General features: G+C 41.6%; 1 protein-coding gene across 1 annotated transcript; it reads right to left on the bottom strand.

Annotated features, from left to right (window-relative positions):
* Positions 1-6: 6 nt before the first annotated feature.
* LOC133053729 (testis-specific Y-encoded protein 3-like) lies at positions 7-24,557 on the bottom strand. The gene is made up of 6 exons (XM_061138247.1): positions 24,030-24,557; positions 23,318-23,393; positions 23,049-23,170; positions 22,804-22,941; positions 22,598-22,684; positions 7-111 (listed from the first exon to the last, which is right to left on the bottom strand). The coding sequence occupies exons 1-6, from the start codon at positions 24,555-24,557 to the stop codon at positions 7-9; spliced, it is 1,056 nt and encodes a 351-aa protein (XP_060994230.1).
* Between the last annotated feature and the right edge of the window lie 623 nt (positions 24,558-25,180).

The raw sequence follows: 25,180 nt of genomic DNA, 5'->3' as shown, positions 1-25,180 counted from the left end.
AGGATCTCATGGGAGCTCTTTTCCTGGTTCACCACTGCACTCCCCCATCCCCAGGGAAGGTGGAGCATACCCCGTGAGGGCTCTGCCCATGTTCCCTTCTCTCTGAAGAATCTGAGGAATGCAGATTTTTGTGTTAGGTGCATGTAAGGTAGAATCTTTCTGAAACCAGCATGGACTTTAAACAATTGAGAGTCTGAAAGGACCACTAATTTTTCTCAATCCTTTTCTAGCATTTGCCAGCCCTGGGCCAGCACTGATCTGAATCCTTTCTCCCTGTGTCATTCCCCACTCCCACTTCCCCTTCCTACCTTCTACCACTTTTGGATGAATGGACATTTGTGATGCTAGCTGTTTTGTTTTGTTATTTCTTTCTCCTGTGAATCACATATGAGCACATATATTGCCAGCAAATTTGGAAAACTCAGCATTGGCCACAAGATTGAAAAAGGTCAGTTTTCATTCCAATCCAAAGAAAGGCACACTAGTCAAGTAATGCTCTAAATTCTCCAAGCCAGGCTTCAATAGTACATGAGCCATGAAATTCCAGATGTTCAAGCTGGATTTAGAAAAGGCAGAGGAACCAGAGGTCAAATTGCCAAAATCTGTTGGATCATAGAAAAATCAAGATAGTTCCAGAAAAAAATCTAGTTCTGCTTTATTGACCATGCAAAGCCTTCAACAGTGTAGACCACAACAAACTCTGGAAAACTGTAAAAGAGATGGGAATGCCAGACCACCTGACCTGCCTCTTGAGAAGTCTGTATGCAGGTCAGGAGGCAACAGTTAGAACTGGATATGAAAAAAAATACTGGTTCCAAATAGAGAAAGGAGCACATCAAGGCTGTATATTGTCTCCCTGCCTATTTAACTTATATGCAAAGTATATCATGAGAAACACTGGGCTGGATGAAGCACAATCTGGAATCAAGTTTGCTGGAAGAAATACCAATAACCACATGTAAGCAGATGACATCATCCTTATGGCAGAAGGTGAAGAAGAACTAAAGAGCCTCCTGATTAAAGTGAAAGAGGAGAGTAGAAAAGTTGGCTTAAAACTCAACATTCAGAAAACTAAGATCATGGCATCCAGTCCCATCACTTCATGGCAAATAGATGGGGAAACAGTAGAAATAGCGACAGGCTTTATTTTGGGGGACTCTGAAATCAATGCAGATGGTGACTGCAACCATGAAGTTAAAAGGTGCTTGCTCCTTGGCAGAAAATTTATGACCAACCTAGAAGAATATTAAAAAGCAGAGACATTAAAGGTATGTCTAGTCAAGGTTATGTTTTTTTCAGTAGTGATGTATGGATGTGAGAGTTGGACTATAAAGAAAGCTGAGCACCGAAGAATTGATGCTTTTGAACTGTGGTGTTGGAGAAGACTCTTGAGAGTCCCTTGGACTGCAAGGAGATCCAACTAGTCCATCCTAAAGGAAATCAGTCCTGAATATTCATTGGAAGGACTGATGTTGAAGCTGAAACTCCAATACTTTGGCGACCTGATGTGACGAGCTGACTCATTGAAAAAGACCCTGATGCTGGGAAAGATTGAAGGCAGGAGGAGAAGGGGATGATAGGGAATGAGACAGTTGGATGGCATTACCATTTCAATGGACATGAGTTTGAGTAAACTCCAGGAGTTGGTGATGGACGTAAAAGCCTGGCATGCTGGAGACCATGGGGTTGCAAAGAGTCAGACGTGATGGAGCAACTAAACAACAAAAAATTTGAGCAAGACTGGAAAATATAGTTATGTATTAGACAGACTACTTAGTGAATCTGCAGATTCAGTCTTTAGATTGAGACAACAATATTGCAGAGACGTAGCATTATTAACAGCAGTGGGGCAGAAGAAACAGGATAATAATATAGACAATGAAATTTTTGGGGAGAAATGTACAAAAATATATAATATTAAAAGTAAAAGGCAACTTGGAGGAAATATTAATTTCCACATAACCAGAAGGAAGAGTTTATGGATTTTTGATAGAAGAAAAATGGGGAAGATCAGATTATGAGCACTTCGCTTACTATTCAGTTTTGCTACTTACTTTTAGTGGAGCTGTTATATAGTTTTAAACCAAAACATGAATGTCTACAAGATATAATGCATGTGGTGACTTAATGTAAACATAAAGTCAGACAGAGGAAGAATATAAGTTTCAAAAGATAGTAGTTGTGTGAAGTTGGATAAAGTTCTTAACCTTTAAATTGACCCAATCTGTGAAAAGATAATAAAGTATTATTATATAGGGTGAAGTTAAATGGTGTCCTGTACACATCTGAGCACAACAATTAAGCATAACTCAGTGTTTAAAACTAAAGTGTGGAAATAGTATAATTAATTTATATTAAGTGGGAGCCTGAGAGTGGTTTGTAACCCTAATTTTTTTACTGAAAAGTTAAAGTTGCTCAGCCATGTCTTGACTCTTTGTGACCCCATGGACTGTATAGTCCATGGAATTCTCCAGGCCAGAACACTCGAGTGCATAGCCTTTCCCTTCTCCAGGGAATCTTCCCAACCCAGGGACAGAACCCAGGTCTCCTCCATTGCAGGCAGATTCATTACCAGCTGAGCCACAAGGGAAGCCCAAGAATACTGGAGTGGATAACCTATCCCTTCTGCAGTGGATCTTCCTCACCCAGGAATGGAACTGGGGTCTCCTGCATTGCAGGCTGATTCTTTACCAACTGAGTTATGAGGGAAGTCACCCTCCCCCCCCTTTTTTTAATAAGTCAAAAACATGAAACTTTTTTCAAAATTATATTGTTTGGATATTTTGCATAAAGTAAATCATCACTGTATATTCATTAACAATATGTGTAAAAAGGAATTGGAACACATGATAAAACACAAACAATTGTACTGTACATTACTAATAGAAAGAAATGAAAAAATAATTGTAAGAAATCTTTAGTACACTATTATAATAGTAATTTGGAAAATGAAATGGCAAGTCATTTAAAAGAAGGTGCTTACCAGTAATTATTCAAGATGAAGTAGAAAATACAAAGATACCTGATAATGAATGCTAGGAATAGTCTGAAAATTTTGCTGCAAAGCCACTATCTCAATGGTAAATCTAAATATATAAATAAATGCTATTTTCATATTATTGATACTTTTATTGATATTATAGAACTCAGATAACAAAGGTTGTCTGACAATGCTGTTTACCGACATAACCTGCGACAAATGCTAATGAATTAGAAACAGGGGATAATCCCTAAAAGTAATAAACACTATGAACCAACCAGTGAAAAATAAAATGAAGATACTAATAAATACTTATGTTTCACTAGCAACTTTATATAGTAAGTGCTTCATTTACTTATGAATTTAATTGTTTCATTTCATTATTTCCACAATTTTTCACAATTACATTAAGTGACTTATTCTCATCCTTATTATAAAGATTAAAAATATTTTCCCTGAGATATGTGCAAGACATTTTTGAAGAAGGAAATAGTAAACCTCTTTGAAATATATGAAGAAGAACTTGAGTAACTGGAGATGGCTGACGTAGTATCAGTTCAATGTGACCTTAAATGATATTATAAATAGTATAAGTAACGTGAAGGAAAATCATAAGATTATTACGTATATCTGTATGTGTGTATTCAGGTATTCTGTTTATATATGTATGTCAATACTTTATAGTATGTTACATCTATTTTACAAATAATGCATTCTTGATCAGATTTTTAGAGTTTATTTAGAATAATCAACATTTGAGAATTATTTATAGGCTATTCCTACTAAACTACCCTTCTAGATATTAAGGAGAACTATAGATCCATGATAAATGAAAAGATTTAGTGAACACACAGCAAAGGTAATAATCAGAAACTATTTCCATAATAATAAAAGAGAAAAGAGAAATAAAAGAGAAAGAGAAAATAAAAGTGGTACTTTGATGTGTCTTGGTAAAACAGAAGCAAATGTATTACCAATACAGTTTGCTTTTACTTTTTTTAGGAAATATTGTAGGTAGAGGAACCTGTTGAATGAGACGGCATGGACAGATTCAAGAAGCACAATTCAGACTACTGGAGACTATGTAGAATAATTAATCTGGCTTTATAATAAATTGAAAGAAAAGTAAAAAGTTGAAGGTGAAAACTATTATAGAACACATTTGAACCCATTGCAGAGTTCAAATTGTTCTTGGATTGTATTTCTGAGAAAGTGAAAAGATTTTTAGTTTGCTGTTGATGAAACTAATGGAAATTTGAGATGGCTTCCCTGGTTGCTCAGACTGTATACTGTTTGCCTGCAATGTGGAAGACCTGGGTTCAATCCCTGGGTTGGGAAGATCCCCTGGAGAAGGAAATGGCAACCTACTCCAGTACTCTTGCCTGGAAAATTCCATGGGCTGAGAAGCCTGGTAGGCTTCAGTCCACGGGGTCACAAAGAGTTGGACATGACTGAGCAAGTTCACTGTGTTTAATGATATTTAGAAATTATTATTAATATACTTGTAGGTCTGTTTTCTACTAATGTGATGGCCTACACTTGTCCATTACTTAACTACTGACTTTGACCAGACTTTAGTCAGGTTTCTCTCCTCACAGTGCCCTAAATTTTGACCTGTTCTCAAATTTGGGCAAGCAGGAATGTACTAAGGTCAGAACATACTCCCTAAGGAGCTTATACTGAGAATAAGCTGGCAGAAAGAGACATTTTCTATTAGAAAGACTCTATTTTACTTCCTGCTCACCCATTTGCTAGTTAGTGTCCCACTAAGCTTCTGCCTAGTTTCTCCTATTGCTTATTCCATAATCTTAAAAAAAACTTACTTAATAATTCCTTTTGATTTTAAAATATTTGCAGATTCTGCGATGGAAATGTTTTTCTATTCAATTATCTTTTAAAATAAATTCCTTACCAATGTCTCAGTTTGTTTTTCAGTTTTCAAGTGCTATGACACAAATGAAGTTTTGACATCCTTTATCAATGCTGAAAAAAACTAAGTGTTCTAACCCAGGATTTGTATCTCTCAATTGAAAGGGTATAAACATTATTCTTGAGTACAACTCCTCCACCCTACTTGGGGAGTTAAACTGAGGTATTTCAGTACTTCAGTGCCCAAGGGCAGACAGGACTATGAGATAGATAGTTCTTTATAGGTAGTTCCTATTTCTGAGGAACTTGGGCCTGAGTGGATGACATCAGGAGGGATGGTCAGCTTCTACCTAAGGCATCAGAACAAGACCCCCAATCTGAGAAATTCCTTGTCTTCCTATCCTTGCCATTTTAATTGAATTTCTTTGCTGATATTTCATCTCTATCCACACCACCACCACTTTTGCTATCCATAAAACTTTTCCCATTACAACAGTAGCTCTCTATCGCAAGCCTTACATTATATTAGCTCTTTTCTAAAACTAATTTTTCTTGAAGTATGGGCCTCCCTGGTAGCTCAGCTGGTAAAGACTCTGCCTGCAATGTGGGAGACCTGGGTTCGATCCCTGTGTTGGGAAGATCCCCTGGAGAAGGGAACAGGTAATACTACCCACTCCAGTATTCTGGCCTAGAGAATTCCATAGACCATATAGTCCATGGGTCACAAAGAGTCGGACACCACTGAGTGACTTGCACCTTCACCTTATCAAAGTATATTTGATAACAATGTTATGTTAACTTCAGGTGTACAGCAATGTGAAACAGTTACACATATATATCTATCTGCTCTTCTTTAGATCATTTCCCCATATAAGCCATGACAGGGTATTGAAGAGAGTTCCTTGTGATATACACTAGTAAGTCCTTATGAGTTATTTTATATATATAAATTTTATATAAATTTTTTATAAATTGAATATTCAGTTCAGTTCAGTCGCTCAGTCATGTCCGACTATTTGCGACACCATGAATCACAGCACGCCAGGCCTCCCTGTCCATCACTAACTTCCGAAGTTTACTCAAACTCATGTCCATCAAGTTGGTGATGCCATTCAGCCATCTCATCCTCTATCAGCCCCTTCTCCTCCTGCCCCCAATCCATCCCAGCATCAGGGTCTTTTCCAATGAGTCAACTCTTCGCATGAGGTGGCCAAAGTATTAGAGTTTCAGCTTCAGCATCAGTTCTTCCAATGAACACCCAAGACTGATTTCCTTTAGGATGGACTGGGTGGATCTCCTTGCAGTTCAAAGAACTCTGAAGAGTCTTTTCCAACACCACAGTTCAAAAGCATCAATTTTTCAGTGCTCAGCTTTCTTCACCGTCCAACTCTCACATCCATACATGACCACTGGAAAAACCATAGCCTTGACAAGACAGACCTTTGTTGGCAAAGTAATGTCTCTGCTTTTTAATGTGCTATGTAGGTTGGTCATAACTTCCCTTCCAAGGATTAAGCGTCTTTTAATTTCATGGCTGCAATCACCATCTGCAGTCATTTTGGAGCCCCCAAAATAAAGTCTGACACTGAATATTAGACCTTCACAAATTTTACATGCTTATTTCAGAGACCTGAAATAAGACCTTATTTCTGACCCTGAACTAAGTCAGACATCTTTTGAGGTTGGATGTGATCCAAGTGGCCTGGGACCCTTAATGAACTTCTGAATATCTCAAAAGAATTGGGGTTGCGAGGTGGCTATGGATTGTCAGATTTTATTCTAGGTCACCCTAATATGAATGTAGGAGCCCTTGAGCTTAATAAAACTCCCTTAGGTGTGTCTAGGATTCCTCAGGTGGGCTTAGGGTTTCTACAGAAAGGATATAGATTCAGTTGAACCTTGGTCCAATAAAGTAGACTAATGTTCCCAGAAGAGTGCATGGACTCCTTAGAATAACCTAGCATTCCCTAAAATGTGTTTGGGATGTATCTTAGATTTCAAAACTGAATCTGGTTTCCCACAGCTGAGTATCAATTCTCTTGTGGCTGTTGCATGTGTCCCTTGAGCTAGGTGTGAATCCTGAAAAGTTCATCATGGGATTAATAAGTAGATCTGATGTCTTCTGAGCAAGTTCACTTAAGTTTTGAGAGACCAAATTATCTTTAGGACTAGGGGATTATAATGTATCATATCTGAATCTGGGGTATTATCTATGAATGCCTGGGTTTAGCTCTTTTTAGTAAGTTTTAAACATTCTGAGAGCTCAGCAACCAAGGATATGTATAGGTCTACAGTCTTGGAGCTGGAACTCTTAAGTTTGAGATGTTTTCTTGGGGATGCCTGATCTGTGTCTGTGATGACTGTCAATCTCCTGAGCTCAGTCTCTGTATCACAAGATGGATATGGGGTTCCTAGACTTGGATATAGTGGCCTGAATTTGGGTCTGCATTGCTCTGGGTTGTTGTATTAAAAAGTCCTGGGTTGTATACCTGAGAAAGTCTTAGATCTCTTGAGATGAGTGTATTTGTTTCAAGGTCAGTCTAAGGTCTCTAGATGTGACTAGGTCTTATGTTAATAGTATTGCATGAGTTTGTCTGAACTCAGTTTGTGTCACTTGAATTGGACTTGGGTCCACTAAGTGGCACTAGGACACCCTTTGATGTGTCTGGGGTTTCATGATATATAATTATTATTTTATGGTGAGCTTGTGTCAAGTAAGATTAGTGTGATCCTGAACCCTTCAAAATGAATCTGGGGCATTGAGGTGAATTTGCGGTACAGTGAAATAGATTATCTATAAATGTCTAGGCCTAGTTGAGACTATGTATGGTAGGTCAACTGTGGTAAAACTGTGTTCTCCAGAGTGTGGGTCCTGGTGGAGGAACTGGTATTTCCTGGAGTGCTTGGAGTGTTTTCAGGGTATTTCTAAGCAGCATCTGATTCTCAGAGTTCATTTTGAAGTCCACTAAACTGAGCCAGATTACTTGGCAAGATCTAAATTTTGCCTGGAAATGTTCGATCCCTGCTGAAAGTATTTGCTTTATGAAGTGGCTTATCAGAATCCTTTGATTGTTCCTAGAATTGGTTGAATTTAGTCTTAATTCCTATGTTGTCAGTCTGGGTTTACTGGGAATGATTAAGGTCTCTGCGGAAGGTCTAGGTTCTTTGAATTGAATTTGAGTCCCTGAACTGGTGGATATTTTGCCTGAGTATTAGGAACACAAAGAGTGTTCAGGGGTCAACCTAGATATTTTCTGGGGATTCCTAAGCAGTTCTCTGATTCATATGAGTAAAGAATCTCCAGAAGTTTGTCCGATTTCTGTAGGAAGAGTCTCAGTCTTTTATCTAGATACTGAAGTTGACTGTGGTGTATGCTTAGTCGCTCAGTTGTGTCCAAATATTTGTAATCCCATGGATTGTAGCCCACAAGGCTCCTCCGTCCATGGGATTCTCCAGGCAAGAATACAGGAGTGAGTTGGCAAGAATACTCACTGAGGATAACTACAGATTCCCAAATATAAGGAGCTCTTTGCTCCTGGGATAATGAGAGATCTCATAGATGGTTTTCTTGGGATGAATGTGTTAAATATTAGTGCCCTAATGTAAGTCTTGATTTCTAAAGGAGAGTTTGTCTTCCTTTGATGAGTCTGGTTTCCCTGACCAATCTCTGTCCATGAATTGAATCTCTGTTCATGCACTGAATCTGATACCCTGAAAGGGAAATGGGTCCCTGAGTGATATTTTGCATTCACAATGTGTTGTCTGGTAATAATGGAGTAATCTGAGTCAACATTTCTGAATTGCCTGATGTTGGCCAGTGGCCAACTCAAGTGTTTTATGGGAGGCCTGAGCTGACTCTCTAAGTCCTGATGAGGTCTAGAGTCCCTGAATGTTACCAGATCCTTTGACATATGTGTGGAGGTCATTGAGACATGTCTGGCGTCCTTTGAAGTAGATTTCTACTCTTGAGTTATTATGTGAACATGCTTTATGTTAGTATTTATACCGCCAAATTGTGTCTTTTTCTGTGTGTTTTTCTTTAGGTATGTATGAAAGTAAAATCAAAGTGTGAGTTGTTCAGTGATATCTGACTCTGTTGACCCCATGTTCTGGGGCCCACCAGGCTCCTCTGTCCATGGGATTTTCCAGGCAATAAATCCTCTGTATAGTAGGATTTCCCACTGGAATGGGTTGCCATTTCCTACTCAAGGGGATCTTTCCAACTTAGGGACTGAACCCAGGTCTCCTGCATTAAAGTTGGATTCCTGACCATCTGCCACCAGGGATCAGAGTTAGGTGGGTCTAGATCTGCAAAATTAAGTCTAGTTTTCCTATATAGATCTGTGTTCCTTTGATTTTCTCCAGTGTGTCTTTCTTATGTCTTTCTATCACATGGCTCTGGAATGAGAATTCTTGATCCCTTCTAAAGGAAATCAGTCCTGAATGTTCAATGGAAGGACTGATGCTGAAGCTGAAACTCCAATACTTGGGCCACCTGATGTGAAGAACTGACTCACTGGAAAAGACCCTGATGATGGGAAAGATTGAAGGTGGGAGGAGAAGGAGATGAGATGGTTGGATGCCATCACTGACTCAATGGACATGAGTTTGAGTAAACTCCTGGAGTTGGTGATGGACAGGGAGGCCTGGCGTGCTGCAGTCCATGGGGTCGCAAAGAGTCAGACACAACTGAGCGACTGAACTGAACTGACTGATGGGGAGACTCTTTAAATTTAGACTGGGATTATCTGTAAGGTTGACTGTGTTCCTTTCAACTGAATATAAGTGTTATGGGGGTGTCTGAGTTCCCCTATACTGAACATGGGTTCAGTGGTATATTGTTTGGGGTTCTATACTGCGTCTGGGTTCTGTACGGAGTCTGTGTCTCCCTAGGTGGGACTGGGATCTGGGTTTGGGACAGTCTAGAATTGGTCTGGATCTGTTTGACATGCTGTATAGCATTCTCTTAGTTGAAACAGAGTTCCCTGAGGACTGCTAGATCCTTGAGGTAGGTCCTGGTGAGAATGACTGAAAAAATTTGAGAGCCACAAGTGATTGTAGGATTGATTCCTGAAGGTCTTATCCTGCTTATCTGATTCTTAAATTCTTTAGGTTTAAATTCCCTGAAGGATTAATTTTTAAAGTCCTTTCTGTGTTGCCTGACTGGCATTCTTGTGAGGTTCTGAGACGAGTAAAGTATTGCTTAGAAATACTTGAGCTGAGTTTGGGTCCTCTCAGGTAGAATTCAGGGCTGCAACTGAATCTTTATCACATGAGTTGGCTCTGGAGTGTGTTATCTGTATTTTCTGCGATGAGTCTAGGGTCTTCTGGAGATGAGTCATATTTCCTAGTAGAACCTAAATATATCTCTAGAACTGAGTTTTTCTCACCTGGTGAACCTTGTGGTAGGCCTGAGGTCCATGTGATTTGTTCTGAGTCATATGTATGTTGATACTGGAAATAACTCGGTGTCCTGAGCTTTATTAGACGTTATTGGGTTGGAACTGGTACCCCCAGGTATAGCTGGTTCTCCCTGAGGTACTGCCTGAGGTTTCTTAGATTCACTGAGGTGGGTTTTTGGTCCATTGATATGACTATTTCCACCTTTGTGTTCTGTCTATGGTTACCTGTTATTTCCTCACTTACATGATGTCTTATTTCTCCTGTGAAGGCTCTATGTCTCCAGAAATGAATCTGAATCCTTTAATGTGTTTCTGGTGTTATTTTTATCTTTCAGTTGGTTTTGAACCTTTCTGTGCTGTATCTGGTATATCCTTAAGTAAGTATTAATCCCCTGTGCTTATTTTAGACTTTCTGAGGTGAGTTGGAGAGCCCTTACTTCTAGTGTGGATTTTTCAGGGTGTTGGTGAAGTTGCCTGAGTGCCCTCAATGTGTGATTTCCTGTGGGAGGACCTGGCATTTTCTTTGGATCATTGAAACTTCACTGAACCAGTGAATTTCTTTCTTTCTTTTTTGAACCAGTGAATTTCTACTGATACACCTGGTATATTACCAAGGGTATCCAGACCAGACTATGAGACATATGAGGTAAGGCAGTGAGCGGTTTCCCTAACCTGGGGTTGGGGACTTTAAATAGTCTCAGTTTCCTTCTATCAAGTGTTGGCTTGATGGGGTGTCATTTAGAAACGCATGAATTGAGTCCCATGTATTTATCACATACTGCTTCAAGTACATCTGGGATCCCATGTGGTGGGTTTTTAGCCCCTTCATTTAAATCTGAGACACCCTGACTTGTGTTTGAGGATAACCGACATATTGTCTGGTGCATGGTAAATGAAGTCTCTAGAGGCTTTCTGAGTCCCTATGGTGGGTGGGCTTTATCTGAAAATGCCAGAAGAGGGTTTAGTCCCCTAAGTGGTATAAGGTTTACTGTAGAAGGTCTTGAGCTTCCTGAGCTTAGCCTTCTATGGTATTTTCTCTGATTCCTTGAGCTGAATCCAGGTGCTATCTGAAAGTGTAAGCCTCTTGAGCTGAATTTGGATCTGTGAGGAGGGTCTATATTACGTAAGGTGGGTTCACCTAAGGTGGGTTTCCTTGTGTTGAATGTAAATAAATTTATGTATTTTTTTACAGATTACTGAGCTGAGTAAGTCCGTGGGCTCTCTAGACCTCTTGCATGTATTTGCGATCCATGTGTTAGATCCCCACTTCTTTACATGGGTAGGATGCATGATTTGTGTTTGGAGCCATCTATTGTGAAGTTTGAGGTTCTCTGATCTAAGTGGGAGTATCCTGAGAATATCTGGATTACCTATGACTTTTCATGGGTCCAATAAGTTTTGGCTCCCTATTATTGGTAAGCATCTGCTGGGTGTAATTAGTCTTCCTATGTGGCACTAGCATGACTTGACTGACTAGTGGTTTCATTAGGTTGTGTGGAATCTGTTAACACAGATCACATCCCAAAAATGACTCTGGGTCACTAACTTGCATCTGGAATAACTTAAATGCATTTGGGTTCTCTGATTTGGGTTTGGCAACTTTTGAGGTGAGGTGGGGTATCTGAAGCTGTCTGGAATCCTCTGAAGTGTGTATATGACCTCACACATATAGGGAAATTCAGTATGTATCCCATTGATTTTGTGTGTCTGAAACCTGCAGTATTTTCCATGGATGTCTGTGCCTTCCTAAGGTATATGTGATACACTGCAAAGTGGAAAATGTACTCTGTGGTGACACAACTCTGATACCCTGAAATTTTCAAAGACTCAGGTACACTTCAGGAATATTGGGGTACCATTATTTCAGGGTGATACCTTGAAATTGGCCTATAGTTTCCTGAAGTGTACCTGAGTCTTTGAAAATGATCTGTGTTAAATGATATGGAACTGTGCTCCTTTCAACTGAATCTGCACCCTTGTGCTTTGAGTTGGAGATCTGCTTAGCTGGAATATGATCTCCTCAACTAAATCTGGGACTCCAGAATAAATTATATTTCCTATAATATATATGAGGACCCCATAGCCGAGTATGAGAATTTCTATGTTGAGTGTGGAACCCTCAGGGTATTTTTTACAGAATTATTGAGTTGAATCAAGTTGACCTATTTGATGAGGACCTACAGCACTTTCTAGAACAAACAACAAAAAGGATGTCTGTTCATTATAGAGGATTGGAATGCCAAAGTAGAGTTCAAGAGAAACCTAGAGAAACAGGAAAGTTTGACCTCAGAGTACAAAAAGATGCAAAGCAAAGGCTAACAGAGTTTTGCCTAAATAACATGATACTCATAGCAAACAACCTCTTTAAACAACACAAGAGATGACTGTACACATGGATGTAACCACATGATCCATACAGAAATAAGACTGATTGTATTATTTGCAGCCAAAATGGAGATGCTCTATACAACAAAAACAAAACCTGGAGTAGATTGTGGCTAAGGTCATGAGCTCTGTATTGCTGAACTCAGGCTTAAATTAAAGAAAATAGGGAAAACCAATCAATCATTCAGCTAAGATGTAAATCAAATTCCATATGATTATTTAGGGGAGGTGACAATAGACTCAACTGATTAGATGTGGTAAACAGAGTGTCTGAGGAATTATGGAAAGAAGTTCACAACACTGTACAGGAGGCAGTGACTAAAACCATCCCCAAGAAAAAGAAATGCAAGGAGGCAAAGTGGTTGTTTCAGGATGATTTACAAATAGCTGAGGGGAGAAGAGAAATGAAAGGCAAGGGAGAAAGGGAAAGAAATATCCAACTGAATGCAGAGTTCCAGAGAATAGTAAGTGGAGAAAAGAAAGGCTTCTTAAGTGAACTATGAAAAGAAATAGAGAAAATAATAGAATGGTAAAGACTAGAGATCCCTTTAGTAAAATTGGAGATATCAAGAGAACATTTCATGCCAAGATGTGCATGATATAAACAGAAATAATAAGGACCTCATGGATAAAGGAGAGTTTAAGAAGAGGTGACAAGAATACTACGAAGAACTATGAAGTAAGAGGTCTTAATAACTGGGATAATCACAGTAGTGTTATCACTCATCTATAGCCAGACATCCTGGAATGTGAAGTCAAGTGTACCTTAGGGATCATTAAAAAGAACAAAACTAGTGGTGGTGAGGGAATTCCAGCTGAGCTACTACAAATCCTAAAAGACCATACTGTTAAGGTGTTGCAGTCAATATGCCATCAAATTTGGAAAACTCACAAGTGGTCACAGGACAGGAAAATGTCAGTTTTCACTCCAACCCAAAAAAGGGCAATGAATAAGATTATTCAAACTACTGCTCAGTTGTACTCATTTCACATGCTAGCAAGGCATGCTGAAAGTTGTTCAAGGTAGGCTTCAAAAGCACATGAATCAAGAATTTCCAGAAGTACAAACTGTACTTAGAAAAGGCAGAGGAACCTGATATCAAATAGCCAATATTCATTTCCTCATAGAGGAATTTCAAACGAATTTCAGGGGCAAAATCTACTTGTGTTTTATTAACTACACTAAAGCCTTTGACTGTGTGGATCACAAGAAATTGTGGAAAATTCTTAAAGATGGAAATACCAGATCACCTTACCTGCCTCCTGAGAAACCGATATGAAGGTCAAAAGCAACAATTAGAACCTGACATGGAACCACGGACTGGTTCAAAATTGGGAAAAGAGTACAGTAAGGATGTTTGTTGTCACCCTGTTTATTTTACTTATATGCGGAGTACTTTCTATGAAATGCCCAACTGGATAGAGCTCAAACTGGAATCAAAATCGCTGGGGAAAATATAAGCCATCTCAGATATGCAGATGATAGCACTCTCATGGCAGAAAGTGAACAGGAACTAAAGAGCCTGTTAATGAGGATGAAAAAGGAGAGTGAACAAGTTGGCTTAAATTCAACAGTCAATAAAAAAAGTAAGATTATGGCATCTGGTCGCAGCAGCTGCTGCTGTTAAGTTGCATCAGTCATGTCCGACTCTTAGCAACCCCATGGACTGCAGCCTACCAGTCTCCTCCATCCATGGGAATTTCCAGGCAAGAGTACTGGAGTGGGTTGCCATTTCCTTCTCCACTTCCTGGCAAATAGAAGGGGATAATATGACAGACTTTATTTTCTTGGGCTCCAAAATCACTGTGGATGGTGACTTCTCCATGAAAGAAAAAGATGTTTGTTTCTTGGAAGGAAAGCTGTGACAAATCCTAGACAGCATATTAAAAATCAAAGATATCATTTTATTGACAAAATTCCATGTAATCAAAGCTATGGTTTTTCCAGTAGTCATGCACTGATGTAAGAGTTGAACCATGTGAAAGAAGCCTGAGTGCTAAACAGTTGATGTTTTTGAATTGTGGTGTTGAAGAAGACCCTTGAAAGTCCCTTGGATAGCAGGAAGATCAAACCAGTTAATCCTAAAGGAAATCAGCCCTGAATATTCATTTGAAGGACTGATGCCAAAGCTCTAATACTTGGCCACCTCACAGGAAGAGCCAACTTATTGGAAAAGATCCTGATGCTGGGAAAGATTGAAAACTGAAAAGGAGAATGGGGTGACCGGTGATATAGGATGAGATGGGCAGAGATCACTAACGCCATGGACATGAGTTTGAGCAAAATCTGGAAGATAGTGAATGACAAGGAGCCTGGTGTGCTGTAGTACATGGACCACAAGGAATTGGACACAACTTAGCAACTGAACAGCAATATCAAAAAGAATTGTAACTAAACAATAAACCCAGTAGGTTGCAATATACAAAACAAACATATAAATTCATATCTGTATACTAACAACAAAACATCTGAAAAAGAAATAAAACAGTCCACTTACAAAAGCATAAAAAATATGGCAGTTCTATGTCCAGTTTTTTAAGAAATCTCCACACTGTTTTCCAAAGCGGCTGTACTAGTTTGCATTCCCACCAACAGTGTAAGAGGGTTCCCTTTTCTCCACACCCTCTCCAGCATTTATTGCTTGTAGACTTTTGGATAGCAGCCATCCTGACTGGCGTGTAATGGTACCTCATTGTGGTTTTGATTTGCATTTCTCTAATAATGAGTGATGTTGAGCATCTTTTCATGTGTTTGTTAGCCATCTGTATGTCTTCTTTGGAGAAATGTCTGTTTAGTTCTTTGGCCCATTTTTTGATTGGGTCATTTATTTTTCTGGAATTGAGCTTCAGGAGTTGCTTGTATATTTTTGAGATTAATCCTTTGTCTGTTTCTTCATTTGCTATTATTTTCTCCCAATCTGAGGGCTGTCTTTTCACCTTACTTATAGTTTCCTTTGTAGTGCAAAAGCTTTTAAGTTTCATTAGGTCCCATTTGTTTAGTTTTGCTTTTATTTCCAATATTCTGGGAGGTGGGTCATAGAGGATCTTGCTTTGATTTATGTCGGAGAGTGTTTTGCCTATGTTCTCCTCTAGGAGTTTTATAGTTTCTGGTCTTACATTTAGATCTTTAATCCATTTTGAGTTTATTTTTGTGTATGGTGTTAGACAGTGTTCTAGTTTCATTCTTTTACAAGTGGTTGACCAGTTTTCCCAGCACCACTTGTTAAAGAGGTTGTCTTTTTTCCATTGTATATCCTTGCCTCCTTTGTCAAAGATAAGGTGTCCATAGGTTCGTGGATTTATCTCTGGGCTTTCTATTCTGTTCCATTGATCTATATTTCTGTCTTTGTGCCAGTACCATACTGTTTTGATGACTGTGGCTTTGTAGTAGAGTCTGAATTCAGGCAGGTTGATTCCTCCAGTTCCATTCTTCTTTCTCAAGATTACTTTGGCTATTCGAGGTTTTTTGTATTTCCATACAAATTGTGAAATTCTTTGGTCTAGTTCTGTGAAAAATACCGTTGGTAGCTTGCAATCCCACTTCTGGGCATACACACTGAGGAAACCAGATCTGAAAGAGACACGTGCACCCCAATGTTCATCGCAGCACTGTTTATAATAGCCAGGACATGGAAGCAACCTAGATGCCCATCAGCAGATGAATGGATAAGGAAGCTGTGGTACATATACACCATGGAATATTACTCAGCCATTAAAAAGAATTCATTTGAACCAGTCCTAATGAGATGGATGAAGCTGGAGCCCCTTATACAGAGTGAAGTAAGCCAGAAAGATAAAGAACATTACAGCATACTGACACATGTATATGGAATTTAGAAAGGTGATAACGATAACCCTATATGCAGAACAGAAAAAGAGACACAGAAATACAGAACAGACTTTTGAACTTTGTGGGAGAATGTGAGGGTGGGATATTTCAAAAGAACAGCATGTATACTATCTATGGTGAAACAGATCACCAGCCCAGGTGGGATGCACGAGACAAGTGCTCCGGCCTGGTGCACTGGGAAGACCCAGAGGAATCGGGTGGAGAGGGAGGTGGGAGGGGGGATCGGGATTGGGAATACATGTAAATCCATGGCTGATTCATATCAATGTATGACAAAACCCACTGGGAAAAAAAAATAATAATAATAATAAAAAAAAAAAAGCATAAAAAATAAAAAAATGCTGAGAAATGAATTTAATACAGGAGGGAAATTAACTACATTAAACAGTAAGACTTTGACAGAAGAAATTGGGAAAAATAAGAAAAGATATCCCATATTCTTAGATCAAAACAATTAACTGAATTTTCCATACTATCCAAAGTCATTTTTAGATGGACTGCAAGCCTTGTCAAAATTTCCAGTGCCTTTGTAGAATGAAAGCAGGTTGCTGCCTAAGTTTTCATTGGGCTTCTCATCAGTGACACTTTTTTTAATGTCTACAATTTTTAAAGTCTTTATTGAATTTGTTGTAATATTGTTTTATTTTCCTTCTTTTAAAACGTTTTGGTTTTTTGACTACAAGGCATGTGGAATCTTCTCTCCCTGACTAGGGAATCAAGCCCGTACCCCCGACATTGAAAGGCAAAGTCTCAACCACTGGACTTCCAGGGACGTCCTCACACCCATTTTATAGATGAGCACACTGAGATCTGGCCAGGTCACACAGCTTGCCCAGGGTCATATAATCCGTGAATGTCTAATTAGCATTTGAATGGTAGTAACCAGGATCTAGAATATCCTCTTGACCTGGGTTTGAGCTAACTTGTGAATTCACATCAGGCCTGCTGACCACAGCTGTCCAGGGTCCACAGAGTGACTGTTCTTACAGGTGGCTTTTTAAAGCCACCCCACTTAAGGGTCATTGTGGCTAAAGAGATAAAATCCAAGTCTTGGGGTTATGTCTCTTATTCAGTATTATTTCTGTTCCCCCATTTTGAATAAAACAAGAATTTTTATCGAGTGCCTGAGTTTCAGAACAGGAAGTGTTCAACTATGAAGTGTCATTGCATCCTCAAGCTTTTTGACTTATCTGTTCATCACCTTGAACTAGGATTGACTTCATATGTTTATTTATAGTGACCTAACAGAAATAAAATTAAGCCTAAACTTACCAGATCCTGTTCTTCAAGGCTTGAAGCCTAAGTCCATCTACATTCTGTTAAAGCCAGTGATTCGCATGCAAGTGTTAAAGAATGAATGAAAGCTTCCCCGGTGGCTTGTCAGTAAAGAATCCTCCAGCCAATGCAGGAGACATGGGTTCCATCCCTGATTGGGGAAGATCCCACATGCCCTGGAACAAGTAAACCCATGGACCACAACCACTGGGCCTGTGTGCTAGAGCCTGGGAACTGCAACTACTGAAGCCTGTGACTGGAGCCCATGCTCTACAACAAGGGAAACCGCCACATTGAAAAGACTGAACTGCAACTAGAGAGTAACCCCCATTCACTGCAACTAGATGAAACCTTGTGAAGCAACAGAGATGCAGCACAGACAAAAATAAGTACATAAATAAAATTATATTAAAGAATCAAAGGTACCACTTGGAGCCTTTCTTTCTAACAAGAGCTGTTGTAGAATTACAAGGGAATTGAAAGAGGGTAATTTTTAAAATTAACTGATTTAAGATGCCTGGTATTGCCCAAATGGCTTTTTTTTTTTTTTTTCCACTGCTTATCAGTTTGGCTCTTCCAGGTCTTTAGTTGTGGTGTGCAAATTCTTAGTTCACATGTGGGATCTAGTTCTCTGACTAGGAATCAAATCCAGGACCCTGCATTGGAGGTGCAGAATCTTAGCCACTGGGCCACCAGGGACCCCCCCATCCAGATGGCCTCTTGTTTGCTTTCCATTGGTTGGACTTCTTATATGACCTTCCATTGATTTGGTCCAAGTCATCTATTTACAGATGAGAAAACTGAGGCTGCCACGCAGCTCTGGCTAGTGTTCACACCAAGCCAGTTTTGTTCCATCTCGTATAGTTCTCCCCTTTCCTTGTGGAGCAAAATTGAGGAATGAACTTTTTGATAGGCATTTTCATTGCAGTTAGGGAAATGAACACAGCGACATAGTTTTGGAGCTGGTGAACTTGCTTGTGTCTGAGGTGACCCAGAGTGGTAGAACCAGATTGTGTGTTTTGGCAGAAGGGGTCTTTTTATAAGGTTGCATTCTTTGCTATATTTGGAAGTGAGAATGAAGGTCTGACCACAAAGTCAAGATTTCTTTAAAATGAAATGTAACTATGGCATTAGTAAAGTATTGACTTTCATCCACTTTCTAAAGTGTTCTCACAGAGCAATTTTGTTTGACTATTTTAAATGGACCTGAGTAGGGAGGTCCCTGCAGTATGACTGACCATAAAGCCCAAAGTGTTTTTGCTGGCAGCCTCCCGCTATGGTCTCTGCAACAAGGGGGAGAACCAATATTTCACCAGATACTTTATTCATTTTCCGCCTATTTTGGGGGTGAATTGGAGGTTACTATTTCAGGGCTTGGCAGCAACTTTGTGATTACATGTTCATGAGAATTAATTTCTTTGTGAAAATAAGAAAACAGGTATTTATTTATGAACTCCTCAGCAGGTACTGAACTACAGTCCCCTCCTTTTTTCCCCCCATTTAATCCCTGTACACACCCTACAAGGGGGCACCGTTATTATTCTTGTTTTATACGTGGGGCTCAGAGAGAGTTGTGGGTGATAAGATATAACTGCAGGAACAAATCTCGGGCATTGGATACAAGGGTGCTCTCTGTCCTGTTTTCTTGTTCAATTGGAGCAAACTGCACAGCACAACAATGTCTTGTCAGTGACTGGGCCAGATCTGAGACCTGGCTTGGTCTCCCGTCCCCTCCTGTCTCTCCTGTGATGTGGGAGGGCTCAGAGGTATGTGCCCATTTGGGTCACCACAGAGCATTGATTAAGAGTTCCCTGTGCTGAACTGTAGGTTCTCCTGAGTTATCTGTTGTATACATAGTAGTGTATATGTGCACTATGTACATATGTCAGTCCCAGTCTCCCAGTTTGAGTCTCCTGACTCCCCCATCCCCTTCTTTGGTAGCCATAAGTTTGTTTGCTACATCTGTGACTCTGTTTTTGCCAGTCAACTCATCTCTGCCATCTTTTGGATTCCATATATAAGCGATATTGGACAATATGTTTTCTCTTTCTGTCTTCCTTCACTCTGTTTGACAGTCTCTAGGTTCACCCATGGAGAAGGCAATGACAACCAACCCTGTACTCTTGCCTGGAAAATCCCATGGGCAGAGGAGCCCGGTAGGCTGAAGCCCATGGGGTCTCCAAGCATCAGACATGAATGAGTGACTTCACTTTCACTTTTCACTTTGACCCACTGGAGAAGGAAATGGCAACCCACTCATATTCTTGCCTGGAGAATCTCAGGGCCGTGGATGCCTGGTGGGCTGCTGTCTATGCGTTTGCACAGAGTCAGACATGACTGAAGTCATGTAGCAGCAGAAACAGCAGCTGCAGCAGCAGCAGGTTCACCCACATTTCTGCAAATGACTCTGTTTCATGCCTTTCAATGGGTGAGTAATACTCCATTGTATATGAATACATCTTCTGTATCCATTCCTTTGTTAATGGACCTTTTAGGTTTTGTCCCTGTCCTGTCTTATCATAAATAGTGTTACAGTGAACACTGGAGTGCATGCATTACTTTGAATTATGGTTTTCGCCAGATACATGCTTAGCAGTAGGATTGCTGGGTCACATGATAGCTCTATTTTTAGTTTTTAAGGAACATCCATATAGTTCTTCTTAGTGGCTGTACCAATTTACATTCCCAGCAACAGTGTAGGAGAGTTCCCTTTTCTCCACATGTTTCGAGATTATGGTTTGAGATTTTTTGATGATGGCCATTCTGATTGGTGTGAGGTTGACACCTCATGGTAGTTGATTTTTGCATTTGTCTAATAATTAGTGATGCATACACTTTAGACCCCCACCCACTAAGATGTTACCTGTAACCCTAGGTCTGTGAAGCTGACTTCAGCAAAGCTGACCATGCACAAATATACACAAAGAGGCTACCTGCTTCACAATGAGTTGAATGTTAAGGCTCTTTCCTTGTGCTGTACTCTTAAAACGTCTGATGATATGCAACAGAGAAGATACCTGGGACACCACCTTCCAATAAAACTGCATTCCACGGTTTCGATCTCTGGCCTTTGTTCACCAGACCCTTCCCATGAACATCGATATTTCCCTTGTAAAACTGCCAGACCCACAGTTAATGGCCCTTCATCTTCTGTCTCCACCCTCCCCAACCCCACACCACAGGAAGAACTGTGTCCCCTGACACAATCCCAGCATATGACTTAACCCCCTCTAGAGCTCTCCATGGACTGGTAATTTCCAGGAATAAATTAGGAATCCTACATGGAGCTGAAGTATTTGTTCTAAGGACCTGCCCAAACAATATGCAGACACATAGAGTTAGTTGATCCTCTTTATTTATTCTTCAAAATTATTTCATGTTTACTTATGTCTCCCTCTCGATCTGTTTCCCTCAATCAAGACCACTCTTCATTACTTTCCTGTCCAAGAGAACTATGGTGGCCATTGATCTGTACTTGAAGCAGCTTCTTAGGTATTCTAGTTTAGGTAAAGGGGGACACTCCATCAATAAGTTTCTCAAAATCAGGGGGAGGGAGCTTCCTTTTAAAGCAGAGAAGAGACTCAGATATGTAAACCCACCCTCTCTGAAAACACTAAAGATAGCTTTAATCTTGCAAGGAAGTTCCCAGGAGAGAGAGTCTATGAACATTTACATTTCCTCTAAGCACATACTAAACATCACACACCCCAGTCTTCAAAGGAGAACTACTTTACAATAGCTACGACATGGAAGCAACCTATATGTCCATTGGCAGATGAAGGGATAAGGAAGTTGGGGTACAGCTACACAATGTTACTCAACTCTAAAAAGGAACGCATTGACGTTAGTTCTAATGAGATGGGATGAACATGGAGCCTACTGTACTGGGTGAAATGAGTCAGAAAGAGAAAAACAAACACTGTATGTTAACACAAATATATGGAGTTGAGGACCATGTAGGTGGTACTGAACATCCAACATGCAGGGCAGCAAATGAAGACACAGACGTATAAAGAACAGACTTTGGACTCAGTGCGAGAACTTGAGGGTGGATTAATTTGAGAAAATAGCCCTGAACCATTTACATTACCTTATGTAAAACAGATGACCAGTGCCAGTTTGATGCGTGAAGAAAGGCAACCAAAGTCATGTTGGGGGACAACCCAGAAAGACGGGTAGGGGAGGGTGGTGGGTTGCGGGTTCAGCATTTGGGGGGACATGTGTATACCTATGGGCAATTCATGTTGGCCAGTATACGGCTAAACCTGTCACAGTACTGAAAAGTAATTATCCTCCAGTTAAAACAAATAAAAGACTATTCTTCATAATCCTGCACAGTGGTCAGTATTCTCAGAATGAGGGTGGCAGGTGAAAATGATGCAGAAGAAAATTAAAAACTTAACAACAACAACAACAAAACAAGCATGATGATCAAAATGGAATCAAAGGATGGTCAGTGGGGAACGGCCTTGAACAAAGGAGACTCACAGACCTTTGTGGAAAGGGGACTTCATGAGGAATAGTAGGTTGGCACCAATTTAAGAGGAGCCTGAGGGTAAACTTGTTGGCCATGGAAAGACAGTTCAGAGATGTGCAGCTGAGTCAGATATAAATTGGAGTGACTTTGGCCTCACCAGGCCACTTCATCTACCTCAAGTTTCTCCAGTTAGAACCTGTTTTTCACTAGGGTTCTCTACCACTGCTGTCTCTTGCCGATTCCCTCATACCCTGGTGTCACTCTGGATTCTGCAGAGTCTCACTTTCTCCACAAGTGAAATGAACGACCCAAGCTCCTGGACAACACTTATGCCAGGGCTCAGCCCCTGGGCTCCTCACCTCTCGTCCTCCCAGTACCTCTTGGGGTGGAGCCTTCCTACTCACACAGTATTGCAAAGGATTGGGCCACAGATCCTTTATGATGATCTTCCACGGCAATGAGCAAGGTCAGCACAGGGCCGGCCAGGTCCTGAGCCCTCCCGTGCACCGCCAAGAACTCACACATAAATCAGCAATTCTGGCCCAGTGCCCACGTGGCACCCTACCTCAGCAATCCAGTCAGATCCTGTGAAGCTGTGGTCAGAGAGCCAGTTGAAGAAGTTAACGCTGCTGTTGTGGTGCCTGCAGCAGCATGCCTTACATTCAAACCCCTGGTGCCACTGAATTGGGAGTGGAATGGGATGCTCGATATCCTGCAGGAAAAGGAGTATGGGACAAAGACCTAAATCACTTTCCAATTCAACCTCCACTTTTCTGCCCCACACCCCAAATCCAGGGAGCTGCCTCTTACCAGTGACAGTGACAGTATAATGAGATACTCCTTAACAACCACTTCATTTGGGAAATACCTATTCCTCTGAAAGTACAATGTAAATGTGCAGTGATGAGTGGGATGCCGGACTTCCTCCACTTGCCAGGACAAAGTGTGGGGGATGGGGTGGTGGGGTGGGTGTGAAACCTCTTTACAGAAGAGCTGCCCTTTCCTTCAGGGATAAACCATGTCCTCTCCCCTCCCCAGTCACCTCCCCTCCACAATGATCAGTGTCCCCTGCCTGACCTTCAATTTGGTCATGAAGTGACGCATGTCTCGCTCTTGGTTGGTCATCATACGTGATCTCTGGGGGTGGTTTGTAAACTGCTTTAGGCCAAGAAGCCTCTAGATGCTCAAGATAAAAGTGCTGGAAGAACAAAGCTAGCCTAAAGAGTAGAATGGCACTATCTGACTTCAACTTGCTCCTTATTAGCTCCTCAAATTTCTGTTGATGAAGACTGTCTGAATGACGGACAAGGCTGTGCCTAGGAATGCACTACCAGCAGGAAGTTCTCTTTCTAACAGGAAGGCCCCAAACTCCATCTCAGCCTCCTGAAAGTTAGCTTACTTCTGGAGAACACACACTCCTAGCTACAACCAGTGTGAGCACGTACACATACCAACCTCCCCCCGAAATGCACACAGCTTTTCAAAGAAGACCTGGATTCCAGAGAAGACTTTTCTCTGAAGAGTCCCTGGTGCTAACGACAATCCTGACTGGGACCTCAACAAGAAAACTCTAAGTACCGATTTGTGCTAGCCAGAACAGGAAGGACATCACACTTAATATCAGGAACAGATATGCAGGATGGTAACCTATACCCATCATTCAAAAAATAAATTTTTGTACCAGAACTCTCACATCTGTAAACTGCTCCTGCAATAGCACAGGTTACCCACCCCCCAACAAAAAAAAAAAAAAAAAAAAAAAAAAATCACAAGCACCACACCAAGGGATACAACCTCGACCCAGAAACCACGGATTCCCCGGATGATGGCGCTTCTGTGTTCTAGATGGAGCGTCCGCCTGTGACAGTTCTTATGTTTCAGGCGAGCATGCGCCCTTTCGGCTTGCTTATTCACCGGCTCCATCTCCAGCTGCAGGGCCGCCAGCGCCTCCAGTGCAGGCCGGTCACTGGGAGCTCCGGGCCTTGCAAGTTCTTGGCCCTGCTCCTCCGAGGACACCTGCTCCTGCTCCTCGTACACCACCAGCTCCACCTCCTCCATGACGTCTAACACCAACAGCTGCACATCCTGCCCCATTCCCGATACCTCTCCCTCCTCCAGGGCAGCACCTTCCTCCACTGCCTCCACCCAGTAGAGGGTGGCCTCCACGCCTGGCACACCACCTGGGGCCTGCATGGACTCTGCCGCCCCCACCGGGCTGCTAGGCCCCAGAGCCCCTCCCTCCTGAGGACCCGCGCTCACAACTAAGATCCAGGATCCCGGGGTGATGCTGCCTTCCCCTGGCCCCGTCTCACTCTCCATGATGCTCTGGCCCTAGCCCCGAGGGGCAAGGAAGCTGGCCGAGAGAGCACAGCAGGCGGCTGGCACAGCCTGCCCACCAACTGCAGCCTATGTGGCACTACCAACAGCTTCCTTGCCGACAGCCAATGAGCAGAGAAGGGGAGACACGCCTGCGCAGAACTGTGCGTCCCCACGCACGCGTAGGATGGTGGCCGGAAGGGGCTGAACTCCACACCCTGACCTCCAGACACCGGGACACGCCCCTTGGAATTCTGGGCCCTCTGGCCGCCCGTGACCCAGCGGCCAAACTCGGCCCTCCGCAGAGTGCGCTGGTCCACGCAAGCCGTTTGCCTGACCAACAGTGCAGAAGTGCGTCACCAGCGACCGGGAGAGCCAGGCCAGTTGGAGGCGAAGGCAAAGAACCAGAACCTGACGCTGCAACCATCCTCAAGAGTGACATTGCCTCTGGGGCAGCGGGCGACTCCGTGTGCTCAGGGATCCACACAGGTGAGACAGGGTTCCTGGGTACCTCAGGGACAGAGGGGCGCACCTGGGATCCAAACTGCAAGCCCTGGGCAGGGCGTGGGGCTTGGGGCCCGGGGGACGGTGCAGGGGATCATGGTGGCTCAGGGAAGCGGGCGGGG

The sequence above is a fragment of the Dama dama genome, unplaced genomic scaffold (assembly GCF_033118175.1).
Source record: "Dama dama isolate Ldn47 unplaced genomic scaffold, ASM3311817v1 ptg000184l, whole genome shotgun sequence".
In the NCBI taxonomy this organism is placed as follows: Eukaryota; Metazoa; Chordata; class Mammalia; order Artiodactyla; family Cervidae; genus Dama; species Dama dama.
Note: the sequence above shows the minus strand (reverse complement) of the source record. Positions and strands in the feature narration are given on the sequence as shown.